The 14,279-nt window shown below is 43.8% G+C and overlaps 3 protein-coding genes across 4 annotated transcripts; 1 reads left to right on the top strand and 2 right to left on the bottom strand.

Moving 5' to 3' along the window:
* Positions 1-176: 176 nt before the first annotated feature.
* Positions 177-1,717, bottom strand: mdh2 (malate dehydrogenase 2, NAD (mitochondrial)). The gene has a single exon (XM_084027743.1). It carries the CDS (start codon positions 1,604-1,606, stop codon positions 593-595), a length of 1,014 nt encoding a protein of 337 aa, XP_083883869.1. The 5' UTR covers positions 1,607-1,717; the 3' UTR covers positions 177-592.
* Positions 1,718-1,796: 79 nt separating this feature from the next.
* On the top strand, positions 1,797-5,822 carry LOC311025056 (E3 ubiquitin-protein ligase rnf146-like). 2 transcript variants are annotated; one of them, XM_084027741.1, is made up of 3 exons: positions 1,797-1,926; positions 2,595-2,657; positions 2,992-5,822. In XM_084027741.1, the coding sequence occupies exon 3, from the start codon at positions 3,004-3,006 to the stop codon at positions 4,165-4,167; it is 1,164 nt and encodes a 387-aa protein (XP_083883867.1). In that variant the 5' UTR covers positions 1,797-1,926; positions 2,595-2,657; positions 2,992-3,003; the 3' UTR covers positions 4,168-5,822. The 2 variants fall into 2 exon arrangements, with proteins under 2 accessions (XP_083883867.1, XP_083883868.1); XM_084027742.1 differs by lacking the exon at positions 1,797-1,926 and adding an exon at positions 1,995-2,077.
* A 1,381-nt stretch (positions 5,823-7,203) lies between these two features.
* Positions 7,204-9,971, bottom strand: echdc1 (enoyl CoA hydratase domain containing 1). Its single transcript, XM_084026870.1, has 7 exons — positions 9,936-9,971; positions 9,541-9,600; positions 8,708-8,883; positions 8,481-8,623; positions 8,328-8,380; positions 8,125-8,205; positions 7,204-8,028 (listed from the first exon to the last, which is right to left on the bottom strand). The coding sequence occupies exons 2-7, from the start codon at positions 9,597-9,599 to the stop codon at positions 7,611-7,613; spliced, it is 930 nt and encodes a 309-aa protein (XP_083882996.1). The 5' UTR covers position 9,600; positions 9,936-9,971; the 3' UTR covers positions 7,204-7,610.
* Between the last annotated feature and the right edge of the window lie 4,308 nt (positions 9,972-14,279).

Below are 14,279 nucleotides of genomic sequence, written 5' to 3'. Positions count from 1 at the left end.
GAACATTGTCTGCAAACAACCCACATATTAACTATTTCCATGCCTGTAGCATCAATTAACCAGATGTGAAATGTGAAATTAAAGATAAGCACTTTGATCTGGATTAAAACACTTATACACTGTCAAGCCAAATTATTGTTGTACAAAAAAAAAAGAAAGAAAAAGAAATAGAAGAATCATCTTTAAAGCTAATCTGTTTATTGGTGGAGTTTTTTGCTCATCAGTAACATGTATTTGCATCAACGGGCATGATGACAGTATTTCCGCCTCAATCATTAAGCAGAGAAATTCTCATGAATACAGGCTGTACATGAAAAAATATGAAATTCTGTTTAAATTTATCATTTGCAAAATATAGATAAGTCACAGTACAGTAAACATAGTGCAAGATAAAGCCATGTTTTAGAGAGGAGACGACAAATAGGACCTTGTCTAAAACAAGGATTTCTGAATCAAGATGACCCTACTGCTAAAAACAAAATGGGAAACACTGACAGATCTTGAGATTTACCCAGATGCTTTTTAAGTTAAGACGAAACAAATTAACAATCACAACTGCTCCTTGTTTTTAACTGACTTAATGCCCCCCTGTTCATTTCCAATTAGCCACAAAATCCTCGCCCTTCTTGATAGAGGACTTCAGCTCGCCCATGGCTTCAGCGACCAGCTTCTCCTCGAAGGCAGACAGCTTTCCCAGCCCAAGGTTCTTCTCAATGCCGTTCTTCCCCAGGAGAAGAGGGGTTGAGAAATACTTGCACTCCGTCTCCTCAGATCTGACATAACCGCATTCCACCACTCCCTCCTTTCCATTCATGGCATCCAGGACGGAGAAGGTGAAACGGGCACCAGCGTAGGCCATGGAGAGGGTAGCAGATCCAGCTCCAGCCTTGGCCTTCACCACCTCTGTGCCGGCCTCCTGGATCCTGCCGGTCAATGCAGCCAGCTGGTCCGCAGGGAACTCGACCTTTGGTGTGCATTGGGAAATGAGGGGAATGATGGTCTTCCCGGCGTGACCTCCAATGACTGGCACGTTGACACGAGCCGGGTCCAGGCCTTTGAGCTCTGCCACGAAGGCGTTAGCTCTGACAATGTCCAAGGTTGTGACACCAAACACTCTGTTGGGGTTGTACACTCCGTGCTTCTTCATGATCTCTGACGTAATGGGGATGGTGGAGTTGACGGGGTTGGCGATGATGCAGATCATAGCCTCGGGGCAGTTGCGGGCGCATGCATCGGCCAAGGTGGCCACAATAGTGGCGTTGGTGTTGAAGAGATCGTCGCGGGTCATGCCGGGTTTCCTGGGCACACCGGCGGGGATGACTACAACCTCGCAGCCCCGCAGAGCAGCATCGAGCTGGTCGGGGCCCATGTAGCCGGTCACCTGGGCCCTGGTCTCGATGTGGCTAAGGTCTGCAGCCACGCCGGGGGTGTGGGCAATATCGTACAAGGAGAGTTGACTCACCAGGGGGCTATTCTTGAGGAGCAGAGAAAGCGGCTGGCCTATGCCGCCCGACGCTCCCAGCACCGCCACCTTGGCGTTGTTCTGCGTAGAGGTGGACAGGCTCCGAGCCAGGCTCACGGTCGGTCTCACGGCGCGGGCAAACATTTTTGTATGTTTCTTCTTTTCTTACTTCGGCGGTAAATAGAACAGCTTGACGAGACCCTTCTCCTCGGTGACACCAACGTCCTCTAGCCACGAGCCAACAGGAAGACAAGCAAACTGTCATGCGTCGAATATAATGATCGCGTGGTCCTACGTCAAATTGCGTCAGCGCGTACTGTTACGTCGCCGTCGTCTTTATCTCAGCTCCTTTTTCGGAGGAAAACAAAGCCAGTTAATATTGGAGGTCGGTGAATTCTCGCTAGAAATCAGTGCTGTTACACGAATCGGAACCGCACGCCAGAGCAACGCGGCAATATCTAACGGTACGGTACCTACGCAGTCGCTGTCGGTCGGGAGAAAACCGTTTCTTGTTTGTGTCGCCCTGCTAAAATAAGCTAGCGCCGTCAGAAGAACTCCGTCTATTTGCTGGGGCCCGAGTGCTGCCATGAGCCTAGCCAGCGTTAGCCACAACAGGTCGTATTGTTATGGTTGCTTTGTCAGTCGAGAAATCCCTCTGTACTGTTTGGCAATGCTCGCACTCGTAACATTAACACAAAAAGGACTCGCTTTTTAGTAGCTGCTATGTGTCTAACGTTAACTAAACTAGTTGGCTCGTGGGCTATCACCAGCGTGAATATTACATCGTTAGCAGTGCGTTTTACTCGAGTATCGTTAGCTGTGTTCATCAGCAGCGCTGTCATGAGCCAGCTGGGTTAGCACAAACATAACAGTTAGCGTCGGTCAGCTAACACAGCAGCCCTTTGTGCCCCAATGTAGGTTAAATTTCACTCACAGCTATGTGATTCAACGCTTATTTGTTAATGCATTTCAACATGCTACATCTAATAGTGCAGCTTGTTTGTCACATTAGGTTCCATTATCGAATGACGTTTACGTAATAAATATTTTGATATTGTGCGACACAATTGTACTTACTCTCAGGACAGTCTGAAAACAAATTCATTTCTCACCAACTGTTCCTTTCCATTAGGCAGTGGCAAGCTTGAAGGTCCATCCGCTCTCCTCATGATACATCAGCATTAAGGCACTTTCGGTAAGTATCTAATAACATGCCTTCAGGCTAAAGGTGGCATATAGATCATAGTATCATTTAAAATGTCATAGTGTGTTCATCTCTGGGCTGTTTGCTATTAAGTGAAAGTGACCTGCAGTCGTGTTAAAAAGGATCATGACAGCAGCAGCAGTAGATTTAAAAAGTGCTTTCATTGCAGATGATGTATATAACTAGAATTTGAGCTGTGGACCTAAAAACAATCATCTTAAATACATATTTCTCTTTCTCAAATTGAACAGGACTGATAAAACATGATTTTCCTAAGATGCTCACTATACCTATTAATTAACTGCAATTGTCCCCTTTTCCTCAGTACTTCCTAAGGATGGCGAGTTGTGGGGAGGTAGACCATTCTGTGAGCAAGCTTCCATCCAGTAAGAAAGGCAACAACAGTGGTGGTGGAAGTGGGAACAGTGCAGAGTCACCATGCTCCGGCTCCAGCAACTCTTCCCCGGCCCTGTCCGTACCGGAGTGTGCCATCTGTCTGCAGAGCTGTGTCCACCCAGTCCAACTACCGTGCCATCACGTCTTCTGTTTCCTGTGTGTGAAGGGGGCGTCCTGGCAGAGCAAACGCTGTGCTCTCTGCAGACAGGAAGTACCGGATGACTTCCTGGAAAGGCCTACACTCCTCTCTCCAGAGGAGCTGAAAGCATCGGCGGGAGGGCGCGGCGGGGCAGCGAGTGATCACGCCTGGTATTATGAGGGCCGCAACGGTTGGTGGCAGTATGATGAGCGAACCAGCCGTGAGCTTGAGGACGCTTTTTCCAAGGGCAAGAAAACTGCTGAAATGCTGATTGCTGGTTTTTTGTATGTAGCTGACTTGGAGAACATGGTGCAGTACAGGCGCAACGAGCACGGCCGTAGGCGCAAGATGAAGAGGGACGTTTTGGATATCCCCAAGAAGGGAGTGGCAGGACTGCGTTTCGACACTGAGGCTGTTAATGGGGCCGTTAATGGGGCTGCTGGTCGAGAAAACTCTGCTGATGGAGCTGACACAACAGTAGCAGGTGTACAGCAGCAGGTCACAGGCATCCCCTCTACTGTTCTAGCTCCTCCAGCCCCTGCCAGACCTCCCACCTCCCTTGGGGGTCAGCCTGGCAGCAGCAGCAGCAGCCCCACTCTGGAGGATACTCTCGCCCAGCTGCAAATCAGCCCCAGGCCCACACCTTCTCATGAGCGGTCTGAGGCTGGGGAAGGAGAGGAAGAAGATGAGGAAGAGGTGGCCTCACCCTCCAGGTCCTCTGACCCTCACACCTCTGTGGACGAGTCTGGCTCTGGAGACTGGAGCGATGACGAGGAAGAGGAAGACGCAGGCGAGGGGGGAGACGGAGAGCGTGTAGAGCCCTGGGAGGATAGGCCACGGAGGCAAAGACTGAATCCAGAGGACAGGTCTCCTCCTGGCGCAGAGTCTGCCTCTCCCCCTTCTTCATCCAGTAGCAGTGGAAGGTCCAGAATGCCTGATGGCCAGTGCACAGTGACTGAAGTGTAAAGTCATCAATGATACCATTATCACCGAATGGTTATGTTCCATTTCATTAATTTATTCCTCACTGTATGCTGTCGTTCACTCTGTCACAGATCGAATGTGGGTGGATTGCTCAGTGAAAGAGAAATTAAACATAATATACTCCACATTTTTAGGGAAACAACCACATTGTAGCAAATCGACGACAGCCCCAATGGTGTCTTTATATAGCTCACAATGACCTGGATGTATCAGAATGATGCGTTTATCAGTCTCTTCTAGAACGTAGATGAGTAATGCTGGGTTTTACGTTCTAGTCCTGAAATGGGAGGTGCAGACTGGTAATGATTCCGGTGGATACAGCATGTTGTGAGCCATGACATCTCGTAATCGTCTATTCAGCGCATCATGTGAGGTAACATACTTATTGCGGTGCTCAGCTGCCATCAGTCTGCTCACCTTTTGCCATTTCGGTTGCAGGCATATCCAGTGTTCTTTTGAAACGCCACAGAAGCCGAAGTTTAAAGGTCAAAAGGAGTTGCCGCCCTGCTCCTGCCTATCCAGCGTAGTCTCGCGTTGAAATAGTTTTGCGCTAAAACCCAGGGGGTTTCTGGGAGTCTCAGTTGGATCTGTGACATTTGAGGAAGAAAGCATAAATGGGGTTATTACTCCTAGAAATGGAACCGTCATTTTCACTATGAACAGCTGCATTCTAATCCTCTACACTTTAACTCTCTCAGCTAACATAGCACACAGAAACGGGCTCGTTGGAGCTCAAGTCATCTGACTCCTCTTGCAAAGAAGTTTAATCTGTGATAACTAGTTCCCGATCTTCACCCAACCTAAACGATTCCTTTACTTCAGATTTAACAGATCATGTCTTTCCTTAAAAATTCTGACATTTAACTGATAACTTTTTGAAATGTGTAATTTCAGAGCAGATTGTGGTTTGATGAAATTGTTGTTTATCCAGAGAAGGAAAGGGAACAGAAGGCCACTGCTATTAAGTAATGTGGGTATTTAAATTTCACACTTGATGTGCTTCAACATTGTCACTCGTGAGCCCACAGAGTTATCTGGCTACATGCCGATAATTTATCTTTGATTTGATCTCGATTTAACCTACAACTTCTAAAATCTACGTAGTTTGCAAATTGTTTTGAATTAATTTTCATAATTGAAATAAATATCACATTTAAATAATTTGCGTTTTAATGTGACTTATCAGTGTTTTTATTTTAAAGCGGTTGAAGCCTCTTTAGCCTCATTAGTATTCTTATTGTCCCTGAAGAAACTATTCTCAATTGGTGTTTCTAAAGTTTTGATTTGTGCATGTTTGAAGAGAGAGTTATTTAAACACTACTGGTTGGCAGGATGAGGAGGATTGATATTTTCTGGGTTGAGTTTTAGTAAATGTTTTTAATTTGCGTTTGTTTTCTTTGCGTTTATGGTTGTAAATCTGTACGATGTCTGAGGCAGTAAGAGAAGAACAACATGCCCTTGCTATTGGCCATCTTGCAGAGATTTCAAGTTATGTTGTTTTTATATTTCTTACATGCTTTCATCCTCAGTCTTAGACTGTCCATTCTGAAGTTTGTGTAACAGGTTTTGCTTGGCAACATTTTTGTTACATGGTTTGTAATTTAAGAATAAATCGTCATTTCATCATTTTAAAATGATATTTTTGTGCTCTCGTCTCTTATTGATAGTATGTTCCTTTTTTTACTGTGTGATAGGTTAGATGGGAATTTGGCTTTCCTTTTAAATCATATCCAGTATTATGTGTTGCGTAAGTACAAGTATCAATGGGTCCATTGTAAGTAAGATTTCACCTCTTTTTCTCCACACTACTGCCTCAAGAATTCTTTCTAGGGGGAAAATGAAATCCTCCTTTCCATTGGATACAGGCCTGAACTATTCAAAAGCTATTCATGAAATGCAGCAGCCAAAATAAGACTTGGATTAAGATGACACATGGGCAAAAACAGCTTATTGCAGAATCTTTCCCCATAAACACATGATCAAAAGGCAACGAGATACTGTTTACTAATCCAATCCATAATGCCCACAATATGCAACACAGCTTTTCATGCCGTTGGCGACTGTATAAATAAGCGTTGTGCTGTATATCACAACAAGGACAACTCTCGACTTTCCCTCACTCACCTTGTGGGTGTTTGGTATTCTGACCACAGCAGCTATCAGCACTCCGGCTTGGTGTCTGGCCAGGAAACATGACCTCTGTAAGGGGAACAGATATAAAGGCCTGGCATCCTCCAAGGATCCGTCCTGCTCTTGACATTTCAGTCCGTGCACTTTGTGCTTTTGCAACGTGTCACTTGCTGCGTGGGCATATTTTAAATGAAAAATGAGCTACAAATGTGTGCCAAACCCTACCAAAAAGAGTCACTGCCTATTTAAGTGTTTAATTTTAACTTGTGTGTCAGCATTTTTTCACATACACAGACGAGCCATAACACAGAGTACTGGAAATAAACCAAATAATGCCCTTACCTTTCTATTCCCACTAGAATAGAAACAGAGAAAGCGGGGATGATCAAGGCAACCTACAAAACTGAAGTACAGAGGGAAGAACAGCAGCAACATTACTCTCAATCGTGCAGATGCTGATGATGTCTCATGCTTGATAACCTCGTTAGTATCTACATGTATGCTGCTGCTATCTGTCTGCTTTAGATAGACTCAGCCTGGCTATGATCTAATCATCACCATAATCACATTTTCAGAGGACCCGGAGTTCATTTGCTTGACGAATGGGGACAGAACGGATTTATAAGATGGAAACTGAGGAAGTTAGGTCCTTGTTTTCATCCATACTGAAAAGACTACAGAACCCATGCAATCCTATCAGCATATTCACTGTTAAAGAGGTTACTGTACATCTAAACAAACTCTGTCTTCATAGACAGGATCGTTCTAAAGAGTGACATTCCTCAGATCAGCTGACACACTGCACAACGACTAATAAGTGTTTCGCTGTACACAGTGTACTGCAGAGAAGTCCAGGTTCTAAAACACAACCCTAAAGAAACAGGGTTTTTTTTAAATTTATGGTCTTCATTCAGCCTAAAAAACACTTCCCATCTACTATCTCCATTGAATTCCTACTCTTGATACGTTGGTATGTCACACAGATGCCAAACAAAATACATCACAGCCATTAAAGTATGGTACAATCTCTAATTATACTACATTAGAGTGGTGTTGCAGCTGATTTATTTAAATGATAAAGTTCATAGTCATTATCAACAAAGAAATAAATGTTTATCATGTTGTCCACATGTCCCAGAGTCCATATTTGAGTCACGGCATTCAGTTTATGACATGAGGAGCATTTGTAAATGCCTTCAGCACACCAAAGAACAAAGTTTATTGATGTCAGTTCTCTTCCACACGAGTTTGACCTGGACAGGGCGTCTCAGCTAATCTGAGAAGCCCTGAAGCGCTCATCTATGTTTGGATTTGCTGGCCAGAGCCTGCAGGTTAGCTGGACCACCCCACACCGTTCCAAACACATCCTTCTCAGTCCTCAGAGCCTCTGACAGAGGGAGCTCTCTGCCTGACAAAACTACCTTCTTTGCAGCCTGGATCACTGCGGCAGGTCCTTTTGTATAGTGACTGAGCCAGTTTTCAGCCCGCTGTAGGAGAATCCCTGCACCCTCCTCTGCCTGGGGGACATCCAGGACCCCATCTGCCAGTCCAATCTGCAGGCCATGTTCGGGATCCACTTTTAGAGCACCGCCAAGCAGCTTCAGAGCATTCCGGCTTCCAACAATGTGAACAAGTCGAGCGGCGCCGCCCCAGCCTGGGACCAGGCCCATGTGTTTATGGACAAACTGGATCACACTGCCAGGTGCCATTAAACTGTGAGATAGAGAGGAAAGTCATAAGTCACATTATTAGAAACCATTGTTAAGTGTTTTCTTTTCTTCACTTGTATAAAAAAAAAAAAAACATTACCGGAAATCGCAGGCAGTGGTGAGTTCTGCACCTCCTCCCAGAGCTCTCCCCTCCACCAGAGCAACAGAGATCAGAGGCAGCCTGCACTGAGGAAACCATTCTGTCAGCACGCTGTAGCGCACATTACACAACAGCTACACAGCAAACTTCAACTCCTTTAAGCTCAAACTGGTTGCTAGAGAGCAGAGGAAAATTAGAGATACCTGAGTAGTCTTGTAAGCGTGTTCTGCATGTACATGCACATCTTCATCCCATCCTACAAGGTAAAAGCAGAAAGAGAGATGCAGATTAGTGGCAGCAGTGTGCAGAAAGCGACAGCAAAGAGATCCTTTAAATCATTTTCCCTGCTTTGCTACCTGTGGGTTAGATATCGCCCTGACAGCATTGAGGTCTGATCCAGAGCAGAAAGTTCCAGCAGCACCCTGAACAATGAGGCCTTTACCGTCTATCCAGCTCTCCAGCTGGCTCACCCTCTCCTCTAGATCCACCATCATACTGCCTGGGAGGAGGGAAAAAATAAACAATAAACTGGGCTACAGTGTAATGTATTTATGCTTGTTTACAAGTCATTGTAACCTGTTACCGGAGAAGGCATTCATGCGGGAGGGGTAGTTGATGGTCAGCACAGCGATGCCAGACTCCTGTTGGTGCAGGTCAACGGAGCCTCCAGGGAAGGCCTGCAGCTTCTCCCTGATCTCCTCCTGGTCGAAACCATGGACGCTGGAGTAAACAAAACCCCTGCTCTGTGTCTGCAGCAGCCTTGAGGAACATTTAGAACGTTTATTAAAACCGAATCAATCGCAGTTAATCAATAAACAGATCCAGCTCTTACAGAGGGGAATAGAAAGACAGAAACTGTTTTGTGCACGATTCATTTAACTGCTACAACAATGTATAAATGGTACATTACCAGAGGATTTCACAAGCAGGTTTTGAAAGCATAAATGTGTTGTGTTTACCTTTTGCTGTTCTTTACATGATCAGATGTGCTCAGAATGCTTGCACTCACAAACAACACACTCACCTTACCTCTCTGTAAATCAGCCTGAAGGAGGCATCTCCCCAAAAAACACTTTTTTGGGTCCTGTATTTATTTTGTGGGAACGTGAGTGTTCTTGGGGACGGAATAAACACCAATAATAAAAAAACTCCTGTTTCTTTGGGAGATTCCTTCATTCGTCTGATTCACAAAGAGGTATTATTGTGTGTATTCAAAGTATTGATCCTAGTACCATACACACAAAGCCACCCAAACAAATTAACCATTTGGTTGTTGCTTCAACTGTAATGTTGCATTCCCAGCACCTGAGAAATTCAATTTGACTTGTCTATGTCTGTGATTTTGTGAGCATATAATGGGGGTCCAACTCGGGACACTGTATGTTGTTTTATGTGTGACTTTATTAATTCCCTTACCTGACCCAGGCTGCAGAACCGCTCCTCACCACTAGTCGCCTGAGTGTACACAGTACCATCCTGCAGCAGGAGAAGGAGAACCCACTCACTTTTACCGTCATTACTGAGATGTGTCACAGTGGCAGAAGTGTTACTAATAACGTTGTGTTCTAGTGTCCCAGTGAGCAAGCATTCACACTACGAAATTAAACGCAGATATATAGGAAAGTAAAAGGACAGCCGTTTATGCTAGCAGGCTAACGGACAGGCTACCTTGCCGTCTGGCTTCTAGAAAGTTTCTCGTTTGTAACATTAAATCAGCTTTCTGCATTTATAATGTTACTTACTAAATTGAACAGAAAGAAGAACATTTATAAGTAGCCCTTCATCGTAGTAACAACATCGCAAGCACTAACCTTGCTGACAGGCGTGTGGTGTTACTCTGAATTCGTTCCCCCGGCAAGTACTTTTCGGAAGTAGATAATGGAACACACGGGTGTAGTTCTTCAATGTCCCCACACGGGGGCGGAGTGATACCACTGGTGCTGTTATGTTTAATTCGTTTTCTATCAACTCCAGCATAAAGGGCAAACATATCAATTCATTATATAATTGTGATATTGGGCCACATTTATTTTACACAACAAGCTGTAATCTTTTCAATATTACCTGTATTATTATTCATCTTTGGCCAATGCACTGCTCAGAGAGATCTGCTCTTTGTTTGGCACAGGTCTGTAAACAGAATACTGAGGAACTGGCTCTATAGACATGCCCTTATTCAGTAGTATTGATAGAGGGCTTTAAATAAAGCCTATGGTTTATAATACAGCATTGGCAAAGGCAGCTGACAGTTATACTGACATAGCATATTGTCAACTGAAGTTTTCATTGTTGTAGGCCCATTGTGGCTGTGTGTAGGCAAAACAGCAAAATATCAGTATTTATCATCAATAAACATAATAATTATTGTTTTCAAATATGTAGTTATATAAAAAATAATTTAATATGTAATATTTAGAAGATGCAACCCGTCTTTGAGGAATGGTCTTGTTGAACTCCTCCTAGAAACATGTATCTACAATACAATATCACAACGTCATACCAAGAGGGATTGCCACCTTTCTGAAAGGCAGTAAAAAGTGTGACTTGGTCTGGGATCATAGTGGACTTACTGTGCAAACACAGACAGAAATAACCACAGACTTGTAGGCATGTTAATAAAATAATTTGTCTGAAGATAACCAAAGCATTGTTTAAACAAAGCGTTTGGCTACTTCCTGTCCTGTGGTCTGATCTATGGTTAGCCTACTGGGAGCAAAAAACCTTCACTTCTATCCACACATCCTCTGCTGCTATTCACAGGCTTGAACGTATCTGTGAAAACAAACACAGAGACATATAGAATCAAAGGTCTCAAACAACATAAAGTGGATTTGTCGAGAGAACTCCAAATTCAAGGTATGAGAAAAGACCTTTCTTTTTCTCCTTCATTATCGATTAGAAAAGCTAACTGAATGTCCTAACTAATGCCATCTCATGCAGTAGCATGAAGGGGCCTCAGTTCGTGGTTTTATGGGGGATTTAAGGCCTTTATAGCTATAATGTTAAGCCAATTTGACATAGTGGCCAAACGGTGGAATCACAACTTCCTGGTTGGTTGTGTGTTTTCCCCCTATAGATTTACATTGGGAAAGACATGTATGTACTAATAGCCAAATCCAGAGTTATTTTCCTTCCTTCGTTCATGTGAATGAGCCTGAGATGAGTGGCTAGGAGGCGGGGTGAAAGGAAACGTGCTCTTTCTCGAAGGGCCCTTGGATGCGGTAGCAGTTTACCATTTAGTGCGGAAGAAACTGGTAGTTTTATAGGAATTAAAGGGGCCATGCCTGCACCGGTTTATATACTTCTCTTTATGCATCCATGTTGAGACCAGAAACACTAACCAATCAGAGCAGACTGGACTTTTCAGCAGGAGGGCCTTAAAGAGACAGGCACTAAACTGACCTTTCCCGACAGAATTCAGGTGCTGTTTTCATGTGCGGTATGAGAAAATTCATTTTTTTAATCATTAAAGCCTGTCGATGATTTTCTTGCAAAACTAAAAGTATGAACATGAAAATGGATATCTTTACAAAATCTACTTTTAAACTCAATATTTCAACGAGTTTAAAAGTAATCACTCATTCTAGATATTTTGCACATACCCTTTAAATTGCAATCATTTACTTGGATTAGCTATAGAGTAGAAGTCCCTCCCCTTCCGCTAGACTCCCATGGGACCTCTGAGATCATAAACAATAATTCGTGTTGAGAGCAGCGAAGAGCTGTAGTTCACAAAGCGGCCTCACAAAAAACCTACCATTATCAAACTTCTTCGCGATAAATTGTAGTTTTTTTCATGATAAACCACAAACTTCTTCGTGATTAAATCGTAGTTTTTTTCATGATAAACCACAAACGACATGTGAAATTCATGGCACAATTCAAACGGGACCAGAAAATAATTTTGATCTCGCCATAGGAATACATGCATCATAAATTCATATTGAGGTCCCATGTACTGGAAATAGAAACTTCTTCTTCGCCACTCTATTTAAAAAACAATAGCAATTGTATCTGATTTGTGGAACTAATTAATCGATGACTGTACTGCAAACGTAGTGAACTTCATCCAGGCCTGCAATAGACTAAAAAGTCCATTCCTCTCTGGTCTATTTTAAAGTGGGGAAGGAATTCAAAAAGGTCGGCGGGACTCATCCCAGGCTGGTATTCCGGTCACGCTGACTCTCACACTTCCTTTGAACAGTACATTCAGCTGACATAGCTGAATGTATGTCAACCTGTCTCTAAATATCACTCTGTGAAGTGCAGCACCTGAAGGAAATGGTGGCTTAGGGGAATTTACATACATAGTAATCTCTAATTCACCTACAAGTGTGTGTAAGGGATTGTCTATTGTAGATCTGTGATGAACTTGCTACCCGTCCAGACTGTTTATATTCTTTTATGAAAGTTAATTTTAATAACATTATGTCGTTGTGCACTTCCATTCAGCCTCTGCTCAGCCCTTTCAGGTACTTTGATCAAAGTCAGCCATGCTGTTTTGTGATCTATCTGATAACAGTGATGCAGCCGTAGACTCCAGCTGATAATGGAGGCCTGTCTGAGAGAGAGAGAGAGAGAGAGAGAGAGAGAGAGAGAGAGAGAGAGAGAGAGATGTCGTTGTTTGTATGCCTGTGTGTGTGTTTTTTGTGTGTGTACTTTCTGTATGTGGCCTCTAAAGTGATGCATCCGTGTTGTGATCAATATGCAGCTGTCCAGGGCTCCACAGGAAGTCAGGGAATGTGCTGCAGTCAGCGTGGCTCTATACCAACACATCAAGATAAGAAAACACACACACACACACACACACACAGAGAGAGAGAGAGAGAGAGAGAGAGACAGAGAGAGAGTGCCAGTAAGTGTCTATTTCAGGACAGAAAGAATGGCAGGTTGGCAGGTGCCACAGACTCCCAGGGGCCTGGAAGTTTCCTGTGAGGAGGGTAAGGAGGCGTGGAGCCGGTGGGCAGAGAGTCCGGAGACACCGGAGACACCCATGAACACTTTTCCACAGTCTGCAGCAACTTAAAATGTACAACAATTGAATGACAAAAATGATTTTTTTTACTATTTACTGTGATGTGTTGTACATTTTGGAAGCAGGGCCATATTTTATAATATACCAAAATTGGTGTCATTTATTAACAACTCAAAAAGCCCCAAACATGTCTTAAGTGATCTCATTTGACCCTAAACTCTGTGGGCATAAGAGAGTACATCTTCAAAGATATACAAAATGAACAAATATGACAAGCTTCCTTGTATACTGTTTGAAGCGATGACAAGGCTGTGACACAGAAAGATACTAGCCAAAATGTGGCATTGACACTATCAAAAACTAAAGGGCAAAACCGCTTTTTAGATCTCCCCAACCCGTGTTCTATGTTTACATGATACAGCACAGTTTGTTTCATACAAAGCCGCACTGGGATCAAAACAGATAGTGCTGGTTATATGATGGTTTCAGCATCTGGAAACCTCCAGATTTGAGTGCAGGCCAGTATTGGGAATCCACACTCCTGTCCAGCCTTGACACAGGAAAACAGTGTGGAAAGGATGACAATATTTATATTTATATCAGCGCCAGGGTAGGATTTCTGGCTCCATAATATTGTTGCACCTGTTATTTCAGTCAGCTAGGGTGCCAGATTTCAGGGTGAGGGGTTAGGTGTCTCCTCGGGGCCAAGGATGTGTATGGCCAGTCTGTGTGTGCGTGTTCCTTAATGTTTATGTGAGTGGGTATACTGTATGTGTGAAGATGCAAAACTGCTTAATTTACCAGACAGTGCAGTAAAATGCAGAAATGATACAGGTCTTTTCATGTTGTAGACGGGCATAAACGTGAACACACCATCTGATGCAAACAAAGTCACACACCTTTAGAAAAAGGGAATGCAGAAACATTTATGGAGGAACACACACCCACACTACCAAAGTGATGGGTGGCCCCTCTGCTGGTGTCACGTAGCGCTGCAGCCATCACTCAGACGCAGAGATCACAGTGTCACCAGAGGTGTCAGCCAACAAGATTGAAGGAGCCAGATAGACGTTTGGTTCTGGTGCTTCATCTTTGGGAGTTGAACAGTCATCAAGGAGTCTTGATGCAAAAATATTGCCGTGCCATGTTTGATTGATGTTCAGAACTTCTTCAATTATTG

This window comes from Eutrigla gurnardus (genome assembly GCF_963514095.1).
Source record: "Eutrigla gurnardus genome assembly, chromosome: 14".
NCBI classification, from domain to species: Eukaryota; Metazoa; Chordata; class Actinopteri; order Perciformes; family Triglidae; genus Eutrigla; species Eutrigla gurnardus.
The sequence above is the reverse complement of the archived record's forward strand: the minus strand, read 5'-3'. Positions and strand labels throughout refer to the sequence as shown.